This window comes from Polistes dominula, unplaced genomic scaffold, assembly GCF_049000335.1.
Source record: "Polistes dominula isolate Pdom_NZ unplaced genomic scaffold, Pdom_raw_medaka contig_80, whole genome shotgun sequence".
Taxonomy (NCBI): domain Eukaryota; kingdom Metazoa; phylum Arthropoda; class Insecta; order Hymenoptera; family Vespidae; genus Polistes; species Polistes dominula.
In genome coordinates this window covers 1,091,770-1,109,063 of record NW_028301111.1, presented here as the reverse complement: position 1 = coordinate 1,109,063, position 17,294 = coordinate 1,091,770, and the positions used below count along the sequence as shown (strand labels likewise).

The window sequence follows — 17,294 nt, the reverse complement described above, 5'->3', positions numbered from 1 at the left end:
GACATATAAGGTTAGATTATTATTATTATAAATATATTAATTATAGGTTAGAGTATTACTAACATATATAGGTTAAATATTATTTTTAAATATATTAATTATAGGTTAGGTTATTACTGACATATAAGGTTAGATTATTATTATTAAATATATTAATTATAGGTTAGGATATTTTACTAACATATATAGGTTAAGTTATTATTATTGAATCATTTTTAAAACAAAAATTATTTTATAATCTTTCCAATGTTCAATCAATTCAAAAATCATTTGTTTAAATGATATTCTAAAATGGTGGTCTTAAAACACGTGGTCACAATACCGCGTTAAAGGAAATAAACAAATAGTAAAAATAATAATAGAAAACAAAGAAAAAGTCTAAGAAAAATGAGACGTTTTCGTTGATGAAGAGGAAACGAGGGAAAAAAAGTATCAAACGGTTTATCGATTTTCTTGCTCTACGTTTCGAGGGAAAGGTCAATAGGCGGAGCATAAACTGGGGAGGCTGTGGTTCAGGTTCAAGGTCGTCGGCAAAGCAGGAAGTAGGGAATACAACAGTAAACGTAGATATCGTGTATATATAGATATATGTGTTGAGAGAAAGAGAGAAATCGAGTGAACATACACTGGTGAACTCGGTCGATGCTAAGGGGTTCCAGTTTGTCTCTCCTTCTTTCTCTTTAACGTTATCCCTATACATTTAATCCCCACCCTGATCCCATTACCCCCACTCTTTAGCCCGCTACCAAGTTGTATAGAACGCCATCTGTATGACGAAAGTATAAAACGAGTGGTAGTGGAAATTGTGCTTGGTGGTGGTGGTGGTAATTCTAGTAGTGGTGGTGGTAGTTCTGGTGGTGGTGGTGGTTCTGGTTCGTGGTGTATAGTAGAAGCTGGTCGATACGCAACCGTGCTATGACCTAGGCCTAGCCAGGGGTAGTCCTGGCCTGGTTCACGTTTACTTTATTCACTTACCAACTGCACACCACCCAACAGTTGAGCTACCAGTTTATAGTTTTGAACGATATATCAAAAAAAAACTGTAATACCATCCTACTCAACTACCAACTACCACTTTTAAGCTTCCCCCACTCTCATACCCCACTTCTAGTTCTATCAGATGCTTCTTCCTATCTTTACGATTCACCTCAGCACAATCTGGAGTACCAGATTTTCACGGCCGACGGGGCTGGGATATGGGGTGGGGATGAAGGGGTGACACACTTGTTGCACCCTTCCTACAAATCGGTTTTGCACCAAAGAAAATTTCAATAACGAATAGTCAGGCTAATGTTCATTGTGAATCCTAACAAGGTTTTTTGATTTGATGATCAAATTCTATAAATTCTAATCATCCCATTGATCCTGATAATTGTCATCGATTAAATCGATAAACAAAACAAACAATTAATAATAATAATAATAATGATTATTAATAATAAGATTAGACGTAGTTAAGGAAAAGGGTATAAAAGGAAAGTGAGTAAAAGCGCATCTGGTTTCGTAGTTTCGTCGAGTCCAACACACATCACCACACACAGTGCTTGATATCGACCCAGACGGCTACTTCTGCATCCTATCCCTCCTACCATCAACCCACCAGCACCACCAACAGGATCGTCGACGCGATCATCAGCAGAATCCCCCACCATTTTAAACATAACCTATATATATACACACACCTACACTATTGCTACTATCATCTGTGTCTAACCATTTCTGTCATATTGAAACACACACAAGGGAAATTGTGGTACACACATAGAAGAATTTCTACTCCTACTTTGAACAAATCCTCCCACCATTTTAAACATAACCTATATATATATACAGACACTACTACTACTATATTTGTGTGTGTCTAACACTTTCTGTCATATTGAAACACACACAAGAGAAATTGTGGTACACAGATAAGAGAATTTCTACTTCTACTTTGAACGAATCCTCTCACCATTTTAAACATAACCTATACATATACAAATACTACTACTACTACCACTAATACTATCTTTATCTGTATTTAACCATTTCTGTTATATTAAAACACACACAAGAGAACTTTTACTTATCTTCGAACGAATACCCCCACCATTTTAAACATAACCTATACATATATCAACACCACTACCACTACTATTACTACTACTACTGTCTTTTTCTTATATACAATTGAACACCACAAGAAAATTATGGTGCACAGTAGAACTCCTACTACAACTACCCCTATTCGAACAAATCCCCTAGCATATTTTAAACATAACCTATATATATACACACCTATACTATTACTACTACTACTATCTTGTTCTTACATACAATTGAACACCACAAGGAAATTATGGTGCACTACTGCAACTACCCCTATTCGAACAAATCCCTTAGCATACTAACATATTTCAAACATAACCTATACATATACACCAACACCAACACCACTACTACCCCTATATTCTTTTTCTTATTTATCATATAACTGTATTATTAATACACCCCAACACATATATAAAAATAGAATAGGGGGATATATTGGAACATGCGTGTGATTACTGGTACTGTATGGGACATGCTTTCATCCCCACCACCATCCCTTAAACTCGACAACCCTCTCCTTCTCTCTCTCTCTCTCTCTGTCTTTCTCTATATGTTTTATATATTGCTCTCCTTCTCCTTCACTGTGCCAGACCTTTCCCACCCTCAGTTCGTATCCTCGAGCTCGACCGTGTAGGAAGCCAGCAGCCGGGTGTCATTTCGGCCCGGGATGCCATGCCCGAGGCCGGTGCTGGTTCCTCTGGGAAATCGTTCCTGCAAAAAGCACGGGGCAAGGTATTACGCTGGCTACGACGTTCTCTACGTACGACGACTCACCAGGTGAATGATGATGATGACGATGATGATGATGATTAATTAATGGTGCTGATCGTGATGATGATCATTATCGTCAATCTGTTATTTAATTCTTTTTTTTTTATTTATTCTTTTTTATTTTTATATTAATCAATCTCAACTTTGTTAATCAATTTTAATTTTTTTTTTTATTGTTGTTGTTAAATGGTTGGTTCTTTTCTTTTCTTTTTTTTTTTTTTTTTTAATTTGAATTTTTTTCCAATTGTCATATGTCAGACTGTAAATGTAGAATTTGAATTATTAATTATTGTGTTTATTGTTAATTAATGTTTGTATAATTGTTAGATTGATTTTTATTGATGATCATTGATTTGAATATTTTGTAGATTACATTTAAGTTTTTATTTTGATAATTTTGAATCATTTAGAATTATCTCGATTGTATGATTGATCTAATCATTTTCATCTCAGTGTTATTTAACAATTATTATTATTAATAATATTGTTAGTATGTATATCAATGAATTTCTCTTTTCTTAATGTGTTTTAACAATATCTACCCTCTCAAAAAAAAATTAATATTTAAATCGTGTGGTTATAATTATTTTTTAACCCTGTGTGTGATTGGGGTTCATTTTCAACCCCCTAAAAAAAAATAATAATTATTAAATCGTGCAATTATAAATTATTTTTTTTTCAGCATGTGTGATTGGGGTTTATCAATTTTTCATGTCATAGTGTTTGTACGAATTAATTAATCACTGTAACGTTTTTTAATTTTTTTTTTTTTTTTCATCAATGTATTTTGAAAGTTGAAGTAAAGGTTGAAGTTTCTTTAATTTGAAGGATTTTTTTTTTTTACAAAATCCTACGATTCAATTTGATAAATAAGAGACCAGTAATAGGAGTCTCCTGGGATCTCAAAATCCCAAACATATGAGCTGTGAGCTAAATCATCAATGGTGGTGGTGGTGTTGATGGTGGTGTTGATGGCGGTGGTAGTGTTGGTGCTAATTGTGATTGGTCAATCGAAAAAAAAATGATTTTATTCAATGTGTTATACATTTTTATATTTTACATTTACAAAATAATTTTCAAATCTTTATCGAGATTTTAATTATTTTAATCTTGCTTTTTCTTTTTTAACAACGGTGATGATAGTGGTGGTGGTGGTGGTGGTGATTGGTTAATCAAAAGAAGAATATTTAATTCAATTTTTTATACACTTTTAGATTTTACATTTACAAAATAATTTGTCAAATCTTTAATACAATTTTAAATATTATTTATGTTTATTAATTATTAATCTTCTTTTTTCTTTTTTAATAAATAATGGTGGTAATAGTTGTGGTGGTGGTGGTGGTGGTTGGTTGGTTAATCGAAATAAAATTATTTTATTCAATTTTTTATACATTTTTACATTTTACATTTACAAACTAATTTTCAAATCTTCAACACGATTTGAAATATTATTAATTTTTTCGATTATTAATTTTGTTTTTACTTTTTTTATTTTTTTAACAACAATGGTGGTAGTTTTGGTGCTGGTGGTGATTTATCAATCAAAAAAAAAAATTATTTTATTAAATTTGTTACATTTACAAAATAATTCTTAAATTTTTTAACCCTTTCAGTGTTAAATACATTTACCTAAAATATTTTATAGAAACGGAATAGTTTATTATTAACCAAATTCTAATCTAAAATAATAGTAATAATAACCAAATTAAATAATAAACCAAATCAAAATCTAAAATAATAAATAATATTTAATAATTATAGTTTTTATTATCTAAATATAATTTAATTAATTATTATAAAAATATTTAACATTATTTTCATATTATTTATTATATATTTAATAATCTATATTTAATAATTACAGTTTTTATTATCTAAATATAATTTAATTAATTATTATAAAAATATTTAACATTATTTTCATATTATTTATTATATATTTAATAATCTATATTTAATAATTACAGTTTTTATTATCTAAATATAATTTAATTAATTATTATAAAAATATTTAACATTATTTTCATATTATTTATTATATATTTAATAATCTATATTTAATAATTACAGTTTTTATTATCTAAATATAATTTAATTAATTATTATAAAAATATTTAACATTATTTTTATATTATTTATTATATATTTAATAATCTATATTTGATAATTAAATGTTTGGTTATTTGAATATTATTTAATTAATTATTATAAAAATATATATATACTTTTTACATTAATATTAAGAAACACGTATATACGTTGAACGATCATACTACAATAATAATTTTTCCCAAACGCCTATATGCGTTCATAACACTCAAAATATTAAATATTAATTCCTTATTTCGATTGATTACCCCTTTTTTTTTTTTTATTTCTTTTATAACAACACTAATTAACGCCTATAAAATTTATTTGAGACACATGCAAAGTAGAAGTGAACAAAAAAACAAAAAACAAAGAAAAAAAGAAATAAATGCAAAATGCGTTTTACATATTGGGAGGGTTAAAAAAAAAAAAAAAAAAAAAAAAAAAGAAGAAAAATATTAATTCAACTTTATTAACTGTGAATAATTTTCTTTAGTTTTGTTTTTTTCTTTTCTTTTTTTTTTCTCAAAAGTTATGTCAATGAAGAATTAAGAACGCATAGTGAGTGAGTGTGTGTGTGTGTGTGTGCTACTGCTTTCTATTTAATAACTATGCATGCTTTGAATCACTTTGCATAGAATGTTATTAACGTGCGTGTATCAAGATGAGAGAATATGAGAATATTTTAATATTCAAGAAAAAGAGAAAAGATAAAAGAAAATAGAGAAATAAAATATGGAAAGAGAGAATTTAAAGTACATACGTGGAAAAGTGGTAGTTTTTTCTTTTTCTTTTTTTTTTTTCTTTTTGAATAAAAGTGAACTCGTCCAACCAACCAACGTTTGAAATACTTTTTCAGGTATATAAACTAACGTACGTGTTTTGTGACATCGATGACACAAGAACCCAACCAACCAACCCCCTTACACCCCTTCACTTCACAGGTTATATTATCAACGTTTACCCTTTATCGTTTTCACAGCTTCCTTCGAGCGTGAATAAAGCATTGTGATACTTGTGTGATAGAAAATGTGGTGATGCGTGTTGTAAGAGAAGAAAAAAAGATTATCATCTTTTTCTTTTTTTTTCCATAGATTTTTTTTCTCTCATTTTTCTTTCATACGAAGTGTGATAAACTAATTATATTTATAATATTTGAGTATAATTATTTAATATAAATTATATAAAAATCATAAAACAATAATAATAATAATAATAATAATAATAAAAATTCTTTTTTATGCAACAACAATTTGGATTTTTTTTTTAATAAATTTTTTTAACCCATTTTTCCATAGATTTTTTTTCTCTCATTTTTCTTTGATACGAAGTGTGATAAACTAATTAAATTTATAATATTTGAGTATAATTATTTAATATAAATTATATAAAAATCATAAAACAATAATAATAATAATAATAATAAAAATTCTTTTTTATGCAACAACAATTTGGATTTTTTTTTTAAATAAATTTTTTAAACCCCTTTTTCATCGATTTTTCTCTCATTTTTCTTTGATACGTGTGAAAAACTGATTAAATTTACAATTTAATTACATTATAATTATTAATATAAAGTATATAAAAACATCTTAAAATAATAATAATAGTAATAATAATAATAATAATAATTTTTTTGTGTGCAACAACAATTTGGGTTTTTCATCTTTTTAAAAATTTTTTTTAATCATTTTATTTATTATTTGTAACACTTATTATTATTAATTTTGTGTAACACTATTACATTATATTTTATTACATATTATACATTATTATTTATTATATGTAACACTATAAAATAAAAATAAATTTATATTCACTTATACAATTAAGTTTACACAATTTCGTAATGATTTTAAAGAAATAATAAAAATAAAATATTAAATTAAATTAAATAAAATTAAATTAAATTAACATTGCCAAAAACAAAAACAAAAACAGTTTAGCAAAAAATATATATTAATTTATAACACATACAAAAAATATATATATATATTATTAAGTTAAATGTTTTATTATTTAAATTATATTTTTATTGAAAAAATATTGTTTAAATTATATTTTAATTGAGAAGATATATTATTAAATGAAATGTTTAAATTATATTTTTATTACAAAATATATATTACTATAGTAAATGTTTGAATTATATTTTTATTAAAAAAAAATATATATTATTACATTAAATGCTTGAAAATTATATTTTTATTAAAAAATATATATTAATATATTAAATACCTTGAATTAAACTTTTTTTTTAAATATATATAATTATATTAAATGCTTGAATTATATTTCTATTGAAAAAATATATTATTGCATTAAATATTGAATTACATTTTTATTAAAAAAATATATATTAATATATTAAATACTCGAATTATATTTTTATTAAAAAATATATATTAATATATTAAATACTTGAATTACACTTTTTTATTTAAATATATATAATTATATTGAATGCTTAAATTATATTTTTACTGAAAAGAATATATTATTAGATTTAACGTATTGAATTATATTAGAATGATTAAAAGAATGAAAATAAAGTAAAATCTCGAAATGAAAAGAATATTACGCAGGTGTATAAAAGGGAACATCGATTAGTAACTGACCCTTCGATCGTACATGCATTACTTTTCATTGTGATCAACGCTAGTTGCATCCCTCTCACGATTTATTTTCAGCTGGATTCAAGCGAAAGTATACGATGTTGTTTAAAGCTGATAGTACTCTATTTTCTTGTTTAACTATAATAATCATAATCATTATATGACCAAAAGAACTATACATACATACATAAATATACGACTATATACATATATCTGTATATCTAATAGTAAATTGAATATTTACAAAATGAACATATCTATTGAATAATGTTAGAAATGATTATAATATCTTCAAAATTCATAATTCATCATTTAACATCAAGTTAATACTATACTATGAAGCTATGACAAGCATACGATATAGCATGGCATGTTTTATATATAACATATATATATATATATATGACTGTATATCTAATTGCAAGTTGAATAATAAAAATAGATAATTCATCATTTAACATCAAGTTAATACTATACTATGAAGCTATGACAATCATACGATAAAACATTGCATGTTTTATACATTCATGTATAACTGTATATCTAATTCCAAGTTGAATATTAAAAGAAGACAATACTTATTGGATTATGTTAGAATTAGTTAAAATATCTTCAAAATTGATAATTCATCATTTAACATCAAGTTAATACTATACTATGAAGCTATGACAAGCATACGATAAAACATTGTATGTTTTATACATTCATGTATAACTTTATATCTAAATGCAAGTTGAATATTAAAAGAAGAAGATACCTATATTGAATTATGTTAGAATTGATTATAATATCTTCAAACTATTTTATATAATTTGTTAGTTTTATATAGATAACTGTTACGTATTCATCATTTAAAATCAAGTTAATACTATACCATTAAATTATAGCAAGACTACTATAAAACATTGAACTTTATATATATAACTGTATATCTAATTGCAAGTTGAATATTCAAAGAAGAAAATACCTATATTGAATTTTGTTAGAATTGGTTATAGTATCTTCCAAATTGATAATTCATCATTTAACATCAAGTTAATACTATACTATGAAGCTATGACAAGCATACAATAAAACATTGCATGTTTTATACATACATGTATAACTGTATATCTAATTGCAAGCTGAATATTAAAAGAAGACAATAACAATTGAATTATGTTCGAATTGATTATAATATCTTCAAAATTGATAATTCATCATTTAACATCAAGTTAATACTATACTTTGAAGCTATGACAATCATACGATAAAACATTGCATGTTTTATACATTCATGTATAACTGTATATCTAATTCCAAGTTGAATATTAAAAGAAGACAATACTTATTGGATTATGTTAGAATTAGTTAAAATATCTTCAAAATTGATAATTCATCATTTAACATCAAGTTAATACTATACTATGAAGCTATGACAAGCATACGATAAAACATTGTATGTTTTATACATTCATGTATAACTTTATATCTAAATGCAAGTTGAATATTAAAAGAAGAAGATACCTATATTGAATTATGTTAGAATTGATTATAATATCTTCAAACTATTTTATATAATTTGTTAGTTTTATATAGATAACTGTTACGTATTCATCATTTAAAATCAAGTTAATACTATACCATTAAATTATAGCAAGACTACTATAAAACATTGAACTTTATATATATAACTGTATATCTAATTCCAAGCTGAATATTAAAAGAAGACAATACCTATATTGAATTTTGTTAGAATTGGTTATAGTATCTTCAAAATTGATAATTCATCATTTAACATCAAGTTAATACTATACTTTGAAGCTATGACAAGCATACGATAAAACATTTCATGTTTTATACATACATGTATAACTGTATATCTAATTGCAAGCTGAATATTAAAAGAAGACAATACCAATTGAATTATGTTCGAATTGATTATAATATCTTCAAAATTGATAATTCATCTTTTAACATCAAGTTAATACTATACCATTAAATTATAGCAAGACTACTATAAAACATTGCACTTTATATATATAACTGTATATCTAATTGCAAGCTGAATATTAAAAGAAGACAACACCTATATTGAATTATGTTCGAATTGATTATAATATCTTCAAAATTGATAATTCATCATTTAACATCAAGTTAATACTATACCATTAAATTATAGCAAGACTACTATAAAACATTGCACTTTATATATATAACTGTATATCTAATTCCAAGTTGAATATTAAAAGAAGACAATACCAATTGAATTATGTTCGAATTGATTATAATATCTTCAAAATTGATAATTCATCATTTAACATCAAGTTATGCAAGCATGCGATAAAACATTGCACGTTTTATACATACATGTATAACTGTATATCTAATTCCAAGTTGAATATTAAAAGAAGACAATACTTGTATTGAATTATGTTAGAATAGAAATGATTAGAATATCTTGTACTCTTATAGATAATAGTATAATATAATAGTAATATTTAAAAATAACATATAATAGAATAATAAGATATTTATATGTATATATAAATAACTATTACGTATTCATCATTTACCATGAAGTTATGGCAAACATATGATAGAGCATTGCACGTTTTACAAGATCGATATTTGTCGATTGATGTAAAATTCTGTTGATTAGATAACATTTACTAAATCTACTTTTATCTCTTCTTCTTTTTTTTTTTACATATCAAATTAAATGGTACCCCCCAAAAAGTATGGTAATATCTAACACAAGTACTCTTAATGTCAGTTCTAGTTTTGTATGGAATTGTGGTGGAAATAAAATAGGTAATAGGATCATTGATTTTATTTTTATATATTTTCTTATTGTTGTTGTTGTTGTTGTTGTTGTTAAATAGAATTAAATTTATTCTAATAATATGTTTTTATATACTGAAAGTATTTTAAAACTATTATTAGCATGACTATATCTAATATTATTAATAATTTTGTAATGAATAAAATAGTTATTAGTTCATAGATCATTGATTTTATTTTTATTATATATATTTTGTTTTTGTTGTTGTTGTTGTTGTTGTTGTTGTTAAATAGAATTAAATTTATTCTAATAATATGTTTTTATATACTGAAAGTATTTTAAAACAATTATCAATATGATTATATTTGAAATTATTAATATAATTATCAATAATTAATAATATAAATATAAATAAATATTATCCTATTTCTCAAAATTATATGAGAAATAATGAGTTAATAGATCACTGATTTTATTTTTATATATTTTTTTTTTTATAGAATTAGGTACATTTCAATAGTTTGCACTAATTACTAAAAGCATATATTAATATTAATAATAATAATTGAAGTAATATTTTTTTAATTAATATTATTAACCTATTGATTGCAGAATACTTTTACTTAAAATGTTTTATAGAAACAGAATAATTTATTATTAACCAAATTCTAATAATAAATTATATTTAATAATTGAAATTTGTATTTCTCAATATAATATATAATTAATTAATATAAAAATATTCAATTATTTGACATTAATATTAACAAACACGTATATGCTTTGAACAATAAGGTTACTAATTTTTACCAAACGCTTATATGCGTCCATAGCACTTAAAGGATTAATATTATCAATCCAACTATATCTAAAATTATTGAATAAGAATAGTATGAAGAATATAACATGAAAAATAGGTGTAACTTATTCTAACTTACACTAATTTTCTCTTCCAATAGAACATTCTTTTTTAACAAAATTAAATTTACATCCACCCCCACCCGTCTCCCATTAATAAAGTATATAAATCTATTAAAAATATTTCAAATTCAAATATATTAGAAATTATTTAATAACAATTATCAGAAAGTGAACGATAATTTTAATGAAAATGTGTGTTTAATTGATTTGTTGTTACTTAATATTCATTTATTATTTCTTCTATTGTTTCGTTTATGTTCCAATTTGACTCGTTAATTTGATTTTTCTTTTTTTTTTTTTTTCAACCATGACAAAGTTTTAAACGAGCACGAGCTCGTTATTATCCGACATGTACCATAACGTGCAGCAGTACCATTCCGTACCAAACTGTACCCAGCAAAAATGTGTTGTCTATTTCACTGAAGTTTATTATAGAACTCCCTGTTATATACTTTGTGTCGACCCTTTAAATCGTTTTCTAACGAATGATTTAACATGCACAGTATTATTTCCAAATATTCTCTTTGGTTAATAAATTATGATCGTTTGATTTAGTTGAAATTGTTTCGTCTTATTAAAGTTATGAACATAGTTTGGAAAAAGTAACAACAACAAAAAATAAATAAATAATAATAATAATAATTACTACGTTGTGTGTGTGTGTGTGTGGGGGGGGGGGTGTATTTGTTTTTTGTTAAAAAAAGAAAATAATTGTGTTCAGTTTTTTTACTCGTACATGTTGTTTGAAAATGAAGTTGTTTGAAACTTGCGATATATTTTTTTATATATAATTTGACTTAAATTGAAGATACAATTATTTAATTATTATTGTTAATAGTTTATTAATTTATTTTTTCAACAAAATCTTTATTAAATAATTTGTGATATAAATCGTTATTGAAATTCAGTTAATATTTTATAGTTTTATTTTGTAATCTAAAAATTAAGTAAAAACCTTAACACTAAACCTAGTGTTTTGGTTATTTTTACAGTTAATTTTACTCTTTAGTAAATTATTCTTTACTTAATAATATATTTACTAATAACTATAGTTAATATAGTTATTAATTATATTATTATTATAATTTTATTATAATAGTAAATAATATTATAATATTATTTATATATTATTATGCGTGTTATTTTTTACTATTAATATATATATATATATGTGTGTGTGTATGTATTAATAGTAAATAAATACTCTATTATAATAGTAATTATATAAATAAGCTAATAAATATAATTACTAATAACTAGTAATATAGTTTTAATTAATAACTAGTAATAACTAGTAATAGTTTTAATTATAATTAATAATTTTACTATTAATATATATATATATATTGTGTGTGTGTGTGTGTGTATTAATAGTAAATAAATATTCTATTATAATAGTAATTATATAAATAAACTAATAAATATAATTACTAATAACTAATAATAATAAAGTCATGTTTACAGTTACTTTAATACAGTTAATTACCTGACAGTTCAGGTATACTTATTCTTATTGTTTAAAAAATAAGACATATATATATATGTTAATATAGAATAAGATTGTAGCCAATTGGATAACGAATAATATATTTTTTTATTTATAAATAAATAATCTGAAAAATTTTGTTTACTTACAAATTACAGAATATTTGTAATTTGATCAAGCGTTATAGGTTTAATGTTAAATTCTATTATAAAAATTAATTAATAAATTTATTTATTATTATTTAATAAAATAATTATATTAATTTTTGTTGTTGATAAAAAAAGAAAATAATAAATAATATATTGAATACGTGTAATTTGATTGAGTGTGTGATAGATTGAAATGTTAAATTTATTATAAAATTATGTGAAAATAATTAAAAAAATAATTTGTTTATTGATAAAAATGAAGATGAAATAATTCGCAAATGATATATTGACTACATTGAATAACTATTTTAAAGTTAAATGAAAATAATTGATCTTTCATGTTGATAATAAAAGAAAATATTGAATAATAAATTGATTACATGCAATTTGATCAAGTGTGGTACATTTAAATGTTAATTAAACAATTAAAATAATTTTTCTTATTGATAAAAAAAAAAAAAAAATTAAATGAAATATATGAATGATATATTGTGTATTACGTGTAATTTGATTAAGTGTGTAAGTCGTAGATTTAAATGTTTAATTGTATTATAAAATTATGTGAAAATAATTGATTTTTTTTATTGATAAAAAAAAAAAGAAGAAAATATTAAATAATATATATTGATTATGTCAATAGGTCGACGGGCATGGCGCGGAAACGGTTCCAGAACTCGACGAAGAGATGGAGAAGGTTTTCGCGATGGACGACGGAGAAAAATTCGACGTAGCCCGGCTTGGTTCACCTACAGAATCAGCAGGATCCGAACGTGATCGTGATCGAGGACCACCACGATATGGAGACCATGAACTTAATCGTAATTCATTCAAATTTCGATCAAATTAAACAGTAATAACAGAAGTACAAATTAACAGATTTAACCCTTTAAGCAGCAGCACGCTCGAGTTAACTCGAGCGCCCTAAAACCGGCCGATTTTCGCATGCTCGAGTTAACTCAAGCGGCGTATTATTTTATTTTTCTATGATTTTTTACACTCAAATATAATAGAAAATTGAAAATGAGAATGTAAAGGCAAAGAAAAAGAATCGTTTTATTGATTTTGATCATTTACAAGCTATAACAATTATTTATTTATTAATAAAATGTAACCCTTTTTCCACGGAACAAAATCCAAAATTAACATAAAAATATTATATTATTTCTGTATTTTTTTTTTTAATTTTTTTTTTTTTTTGTCAAAACAATGTTCTAAACTATGCTTTTATGAAAAAGAAAAAAAAAAGATTTTTTTTTGCCGTTTTCTTTTTCAAAATGTTTGCTGCTGAAGGGGTTAATTACGTCAATTTGATACTTAAAATAATTAATATTGAAATTAACATTTTTAATAGTTTAAAAATACTAAAAATACTAAAAAATATATAAATAATATGTTTAATATTGAAATAAACATTTTTAACAGTATTAAAAATATTAAAAATATAAAAATAACATTTTCAATAATCAATTTAACATTTTTTTATTTTTTTTTGTTATCTTTTATATAAATATTATTTATATGTTTTTTGTTTGTTTGTTTGTTTGTTTGTTTCTTATTATGTAAATATTATTTATATTTTTGCATTTAAATTGTATATTTTTGTTACAGAACATCGTAAGAGAAGTTATCCACATCCCCACATGCCACTAAAAAGTTTACACTCGAGATCTATGAGACGACATCTTTCACCGTGAGTTTTTTTATTGTGAATTGTTTACGTTTATTTTTTTTTCTTTATTTTTTACTTAACAATATCAACAATAATCTCAATCGTTAATTATTTGAAAATAAAATATTGAACGTCTGAAATTTATAATATTTCATTTATATTAATCTTATTAATACCAATATATGGGTGATGGTTTAAACAAGTATACAATTAATATTGAAAATAAAATTTACTATAAAAATATGAAATATATATTTAAAATACAAATCAACATATATTATTATTTATTTATAATTATTTAAAATTATTTTATTTTTATTTAATATATATAATAGCTGTACAACTCTTTGTTCCCGCCATTTTCCTACAGATGGCTTATAGAACCTAATAAAATATTAATCAGTTGCAAATTATTAAAAAGCGATATTTAAATATTAATAAATTCAACATAACCTTTAGATCAAACCCATAACTATATTTTTGTTGCAATACTATTAATTGTACTCCCATATAATTAATTAGAAATAAATAACCTCAATTTTATTTATTTTAACCATTATTATTCATAAATACTAAGATTGCATAATCATTTGATCAAACATGGCTTACAAAACTTAATCTACATTAATTTATTTTAATAAACCTAATTTATATTAATAATTAATTAATGCAAATTATTAAAAAGCAATATTTAAATATTACAATTTTATTAATTACAAAAATGAAATATTAACAATTTCAACATAACCTTCAGATTAAACCTATAACAATATTTTTGTTATAATACTATTAATTGTACTCCCATATAATTAATTAGAAATAAATAACCTCAATTTTATTTATTTTCACCATTACTATTTACAAATTTCAAGATTGCAGTATCCATTTGATCAAACATGGCTTATAGAACCTAATATATATTAATTTATATTAATGATTAATTAATGCAAATCATTAAAATATTAAAATTCTATTAATTAAAAAATAAAATATTAATAAATTCAACATAACCTTTAGATCAAACCCATAACTATATTTTTGTTGTAATACTATTAATTGTACTCCCATATAATTAATTAGAAATAAATAACCTCAATTTTATTTATTTTAACCATTATTATTCATAAATTCCATGATTGCATAATCATTTGATCAAACATGGCTTACAAAACCTAATCTACATTAATTTATTTTAATAAACCTAATTTATATTAATGATTAATTAATGCAAATTATTAAAATATTAGAATTGTATTAATTACAAAAATAAAATATATTGACAAATTCAACATAACCTTTACACCAAATCCATAACTATATTTTTGTTGTCTTATTATTAACCTTTAACGCTTCGAATTTTAATTAACTATCATACTTCGACTTGCACAATTTTAAATGTCAGATTTGAAATATAATACTACAATGAAGTGTTAATTTTGATTATAAATACTACAGTGACGCTTGTTAATAACTGAGGAATATAAAAAAAAAAAAAATTTTATTTCGTAATAATTACCAATAACGATCCAACGATATATTTGAAGTAGAACACGAAAAATCGATGGTGTCTGAGAAACACACTTGAAACGTTAAGGGTTAATTGTATTCCCGTACAATTAATTAAAACTAATAACCTAAATTTTATTTATTTTCACCAGTATTATTCATTAATTCCAAGATTGCATGTCACACTTGTACAAAATTAATTTTAAAAAAGAAAAAAAGCAATTAAAAAAAACTGTATTATGTGAACTGTATACAGTGAAGGATCAACGGCTGAGGTGAGCCCAGAAGAGGAGGAAAGAAATGGTCAAAACGTAATAGGACATGGAAACGATATAAACATATTGGACAATGGTCCATCATCAGCAGCTACAAACGATGCCGAAATTGACGAAGAAACAACTGAAGAAACTGAAAATATAATAAGCAGTGGTAGCGAGGCACAAATTTCCGAAAGGGCTGCTGCTTCCGGTTTCAGTGACGGTTCGACATCAATCGGTAGCCCGAGAGTACAATTTGAAAAAATACGCGAGGAAGATTCGAACAGTTTAAACGCGGATGATAATCATCAAAATCATCACAACCAACATCAACATCATCATCATCATCATTATCATAATAATAATAATAATAATAACAATAATAATAATCATAATTCTCATCAAGGAACAACGTCAACTTCACCACCAGTATCTTCTTGGACTACTGCTGGTCACGAGGACGATCGTAAATGTCGAAGACATCATAAATCCGAGCACAAGTAAGTTTTAACATAACATTTCATTTCTTTTTATTATTATTATTATTATTGGGACTACTATTAGAACTACTTTAGACTCAAAAAGCTGTAAAGTTAGTTCTGGGAGCTGTTATTTTTCTCTTTACCGAGGATAGGTTGCTAAGCTCACCCTAAAAACCCTCCTCTTTTATCTGGGCTTGGGATCAACTAGTTATTATCTAGGTATCTTGATATTAACTAGGCGGAGTTGGTATTTCATTTAATTGTATAAAATATATATCATCTCTAGGTGTGTGTTTTGTTTGGTTTTATTGGGATTAGAACAAAGATTATACACGATTTGGATTGCTCAACATTTGTAACAAATTTTATAATCTCCTAATTAACGAAAAAGATAACATAATTCAACAAAACACATTTTATCTTTCTTATTGTTTCATACAAAATTAACTGAAACTACTTTTGATATTATTAAATAAATGTATTTTCTAA

General features: G+C 23.9%; 1 protein-coding gene across 1 annotated transcript in view; it reads left to right on the top strand.

Annotated features, from left to right (window-relative positions):
- Positions 1-285: 285 nt before the first annotated feature.
- The window catches only part of Ae2 (anion exchange protein Ae2), a 31,369-nt gene continuing 14,360 nt past the window's right edge, over positions 286-17,294 (top strand). The window contains 4 exon segments of the mRNA XM_015331080.2: positions 286-2,871; positions 13,532-13,709; positions 14,500-14,581; positions 16,323-16,823. Coding sequence (XP_015186566.2) covers positions 2,767-2,871; positions 13,532-13,709; positions 14,500-14,581; positions 16,323-16,823 — 866 coding nt within the window. The 5' untranslated portion in view covers positions 286-2,766.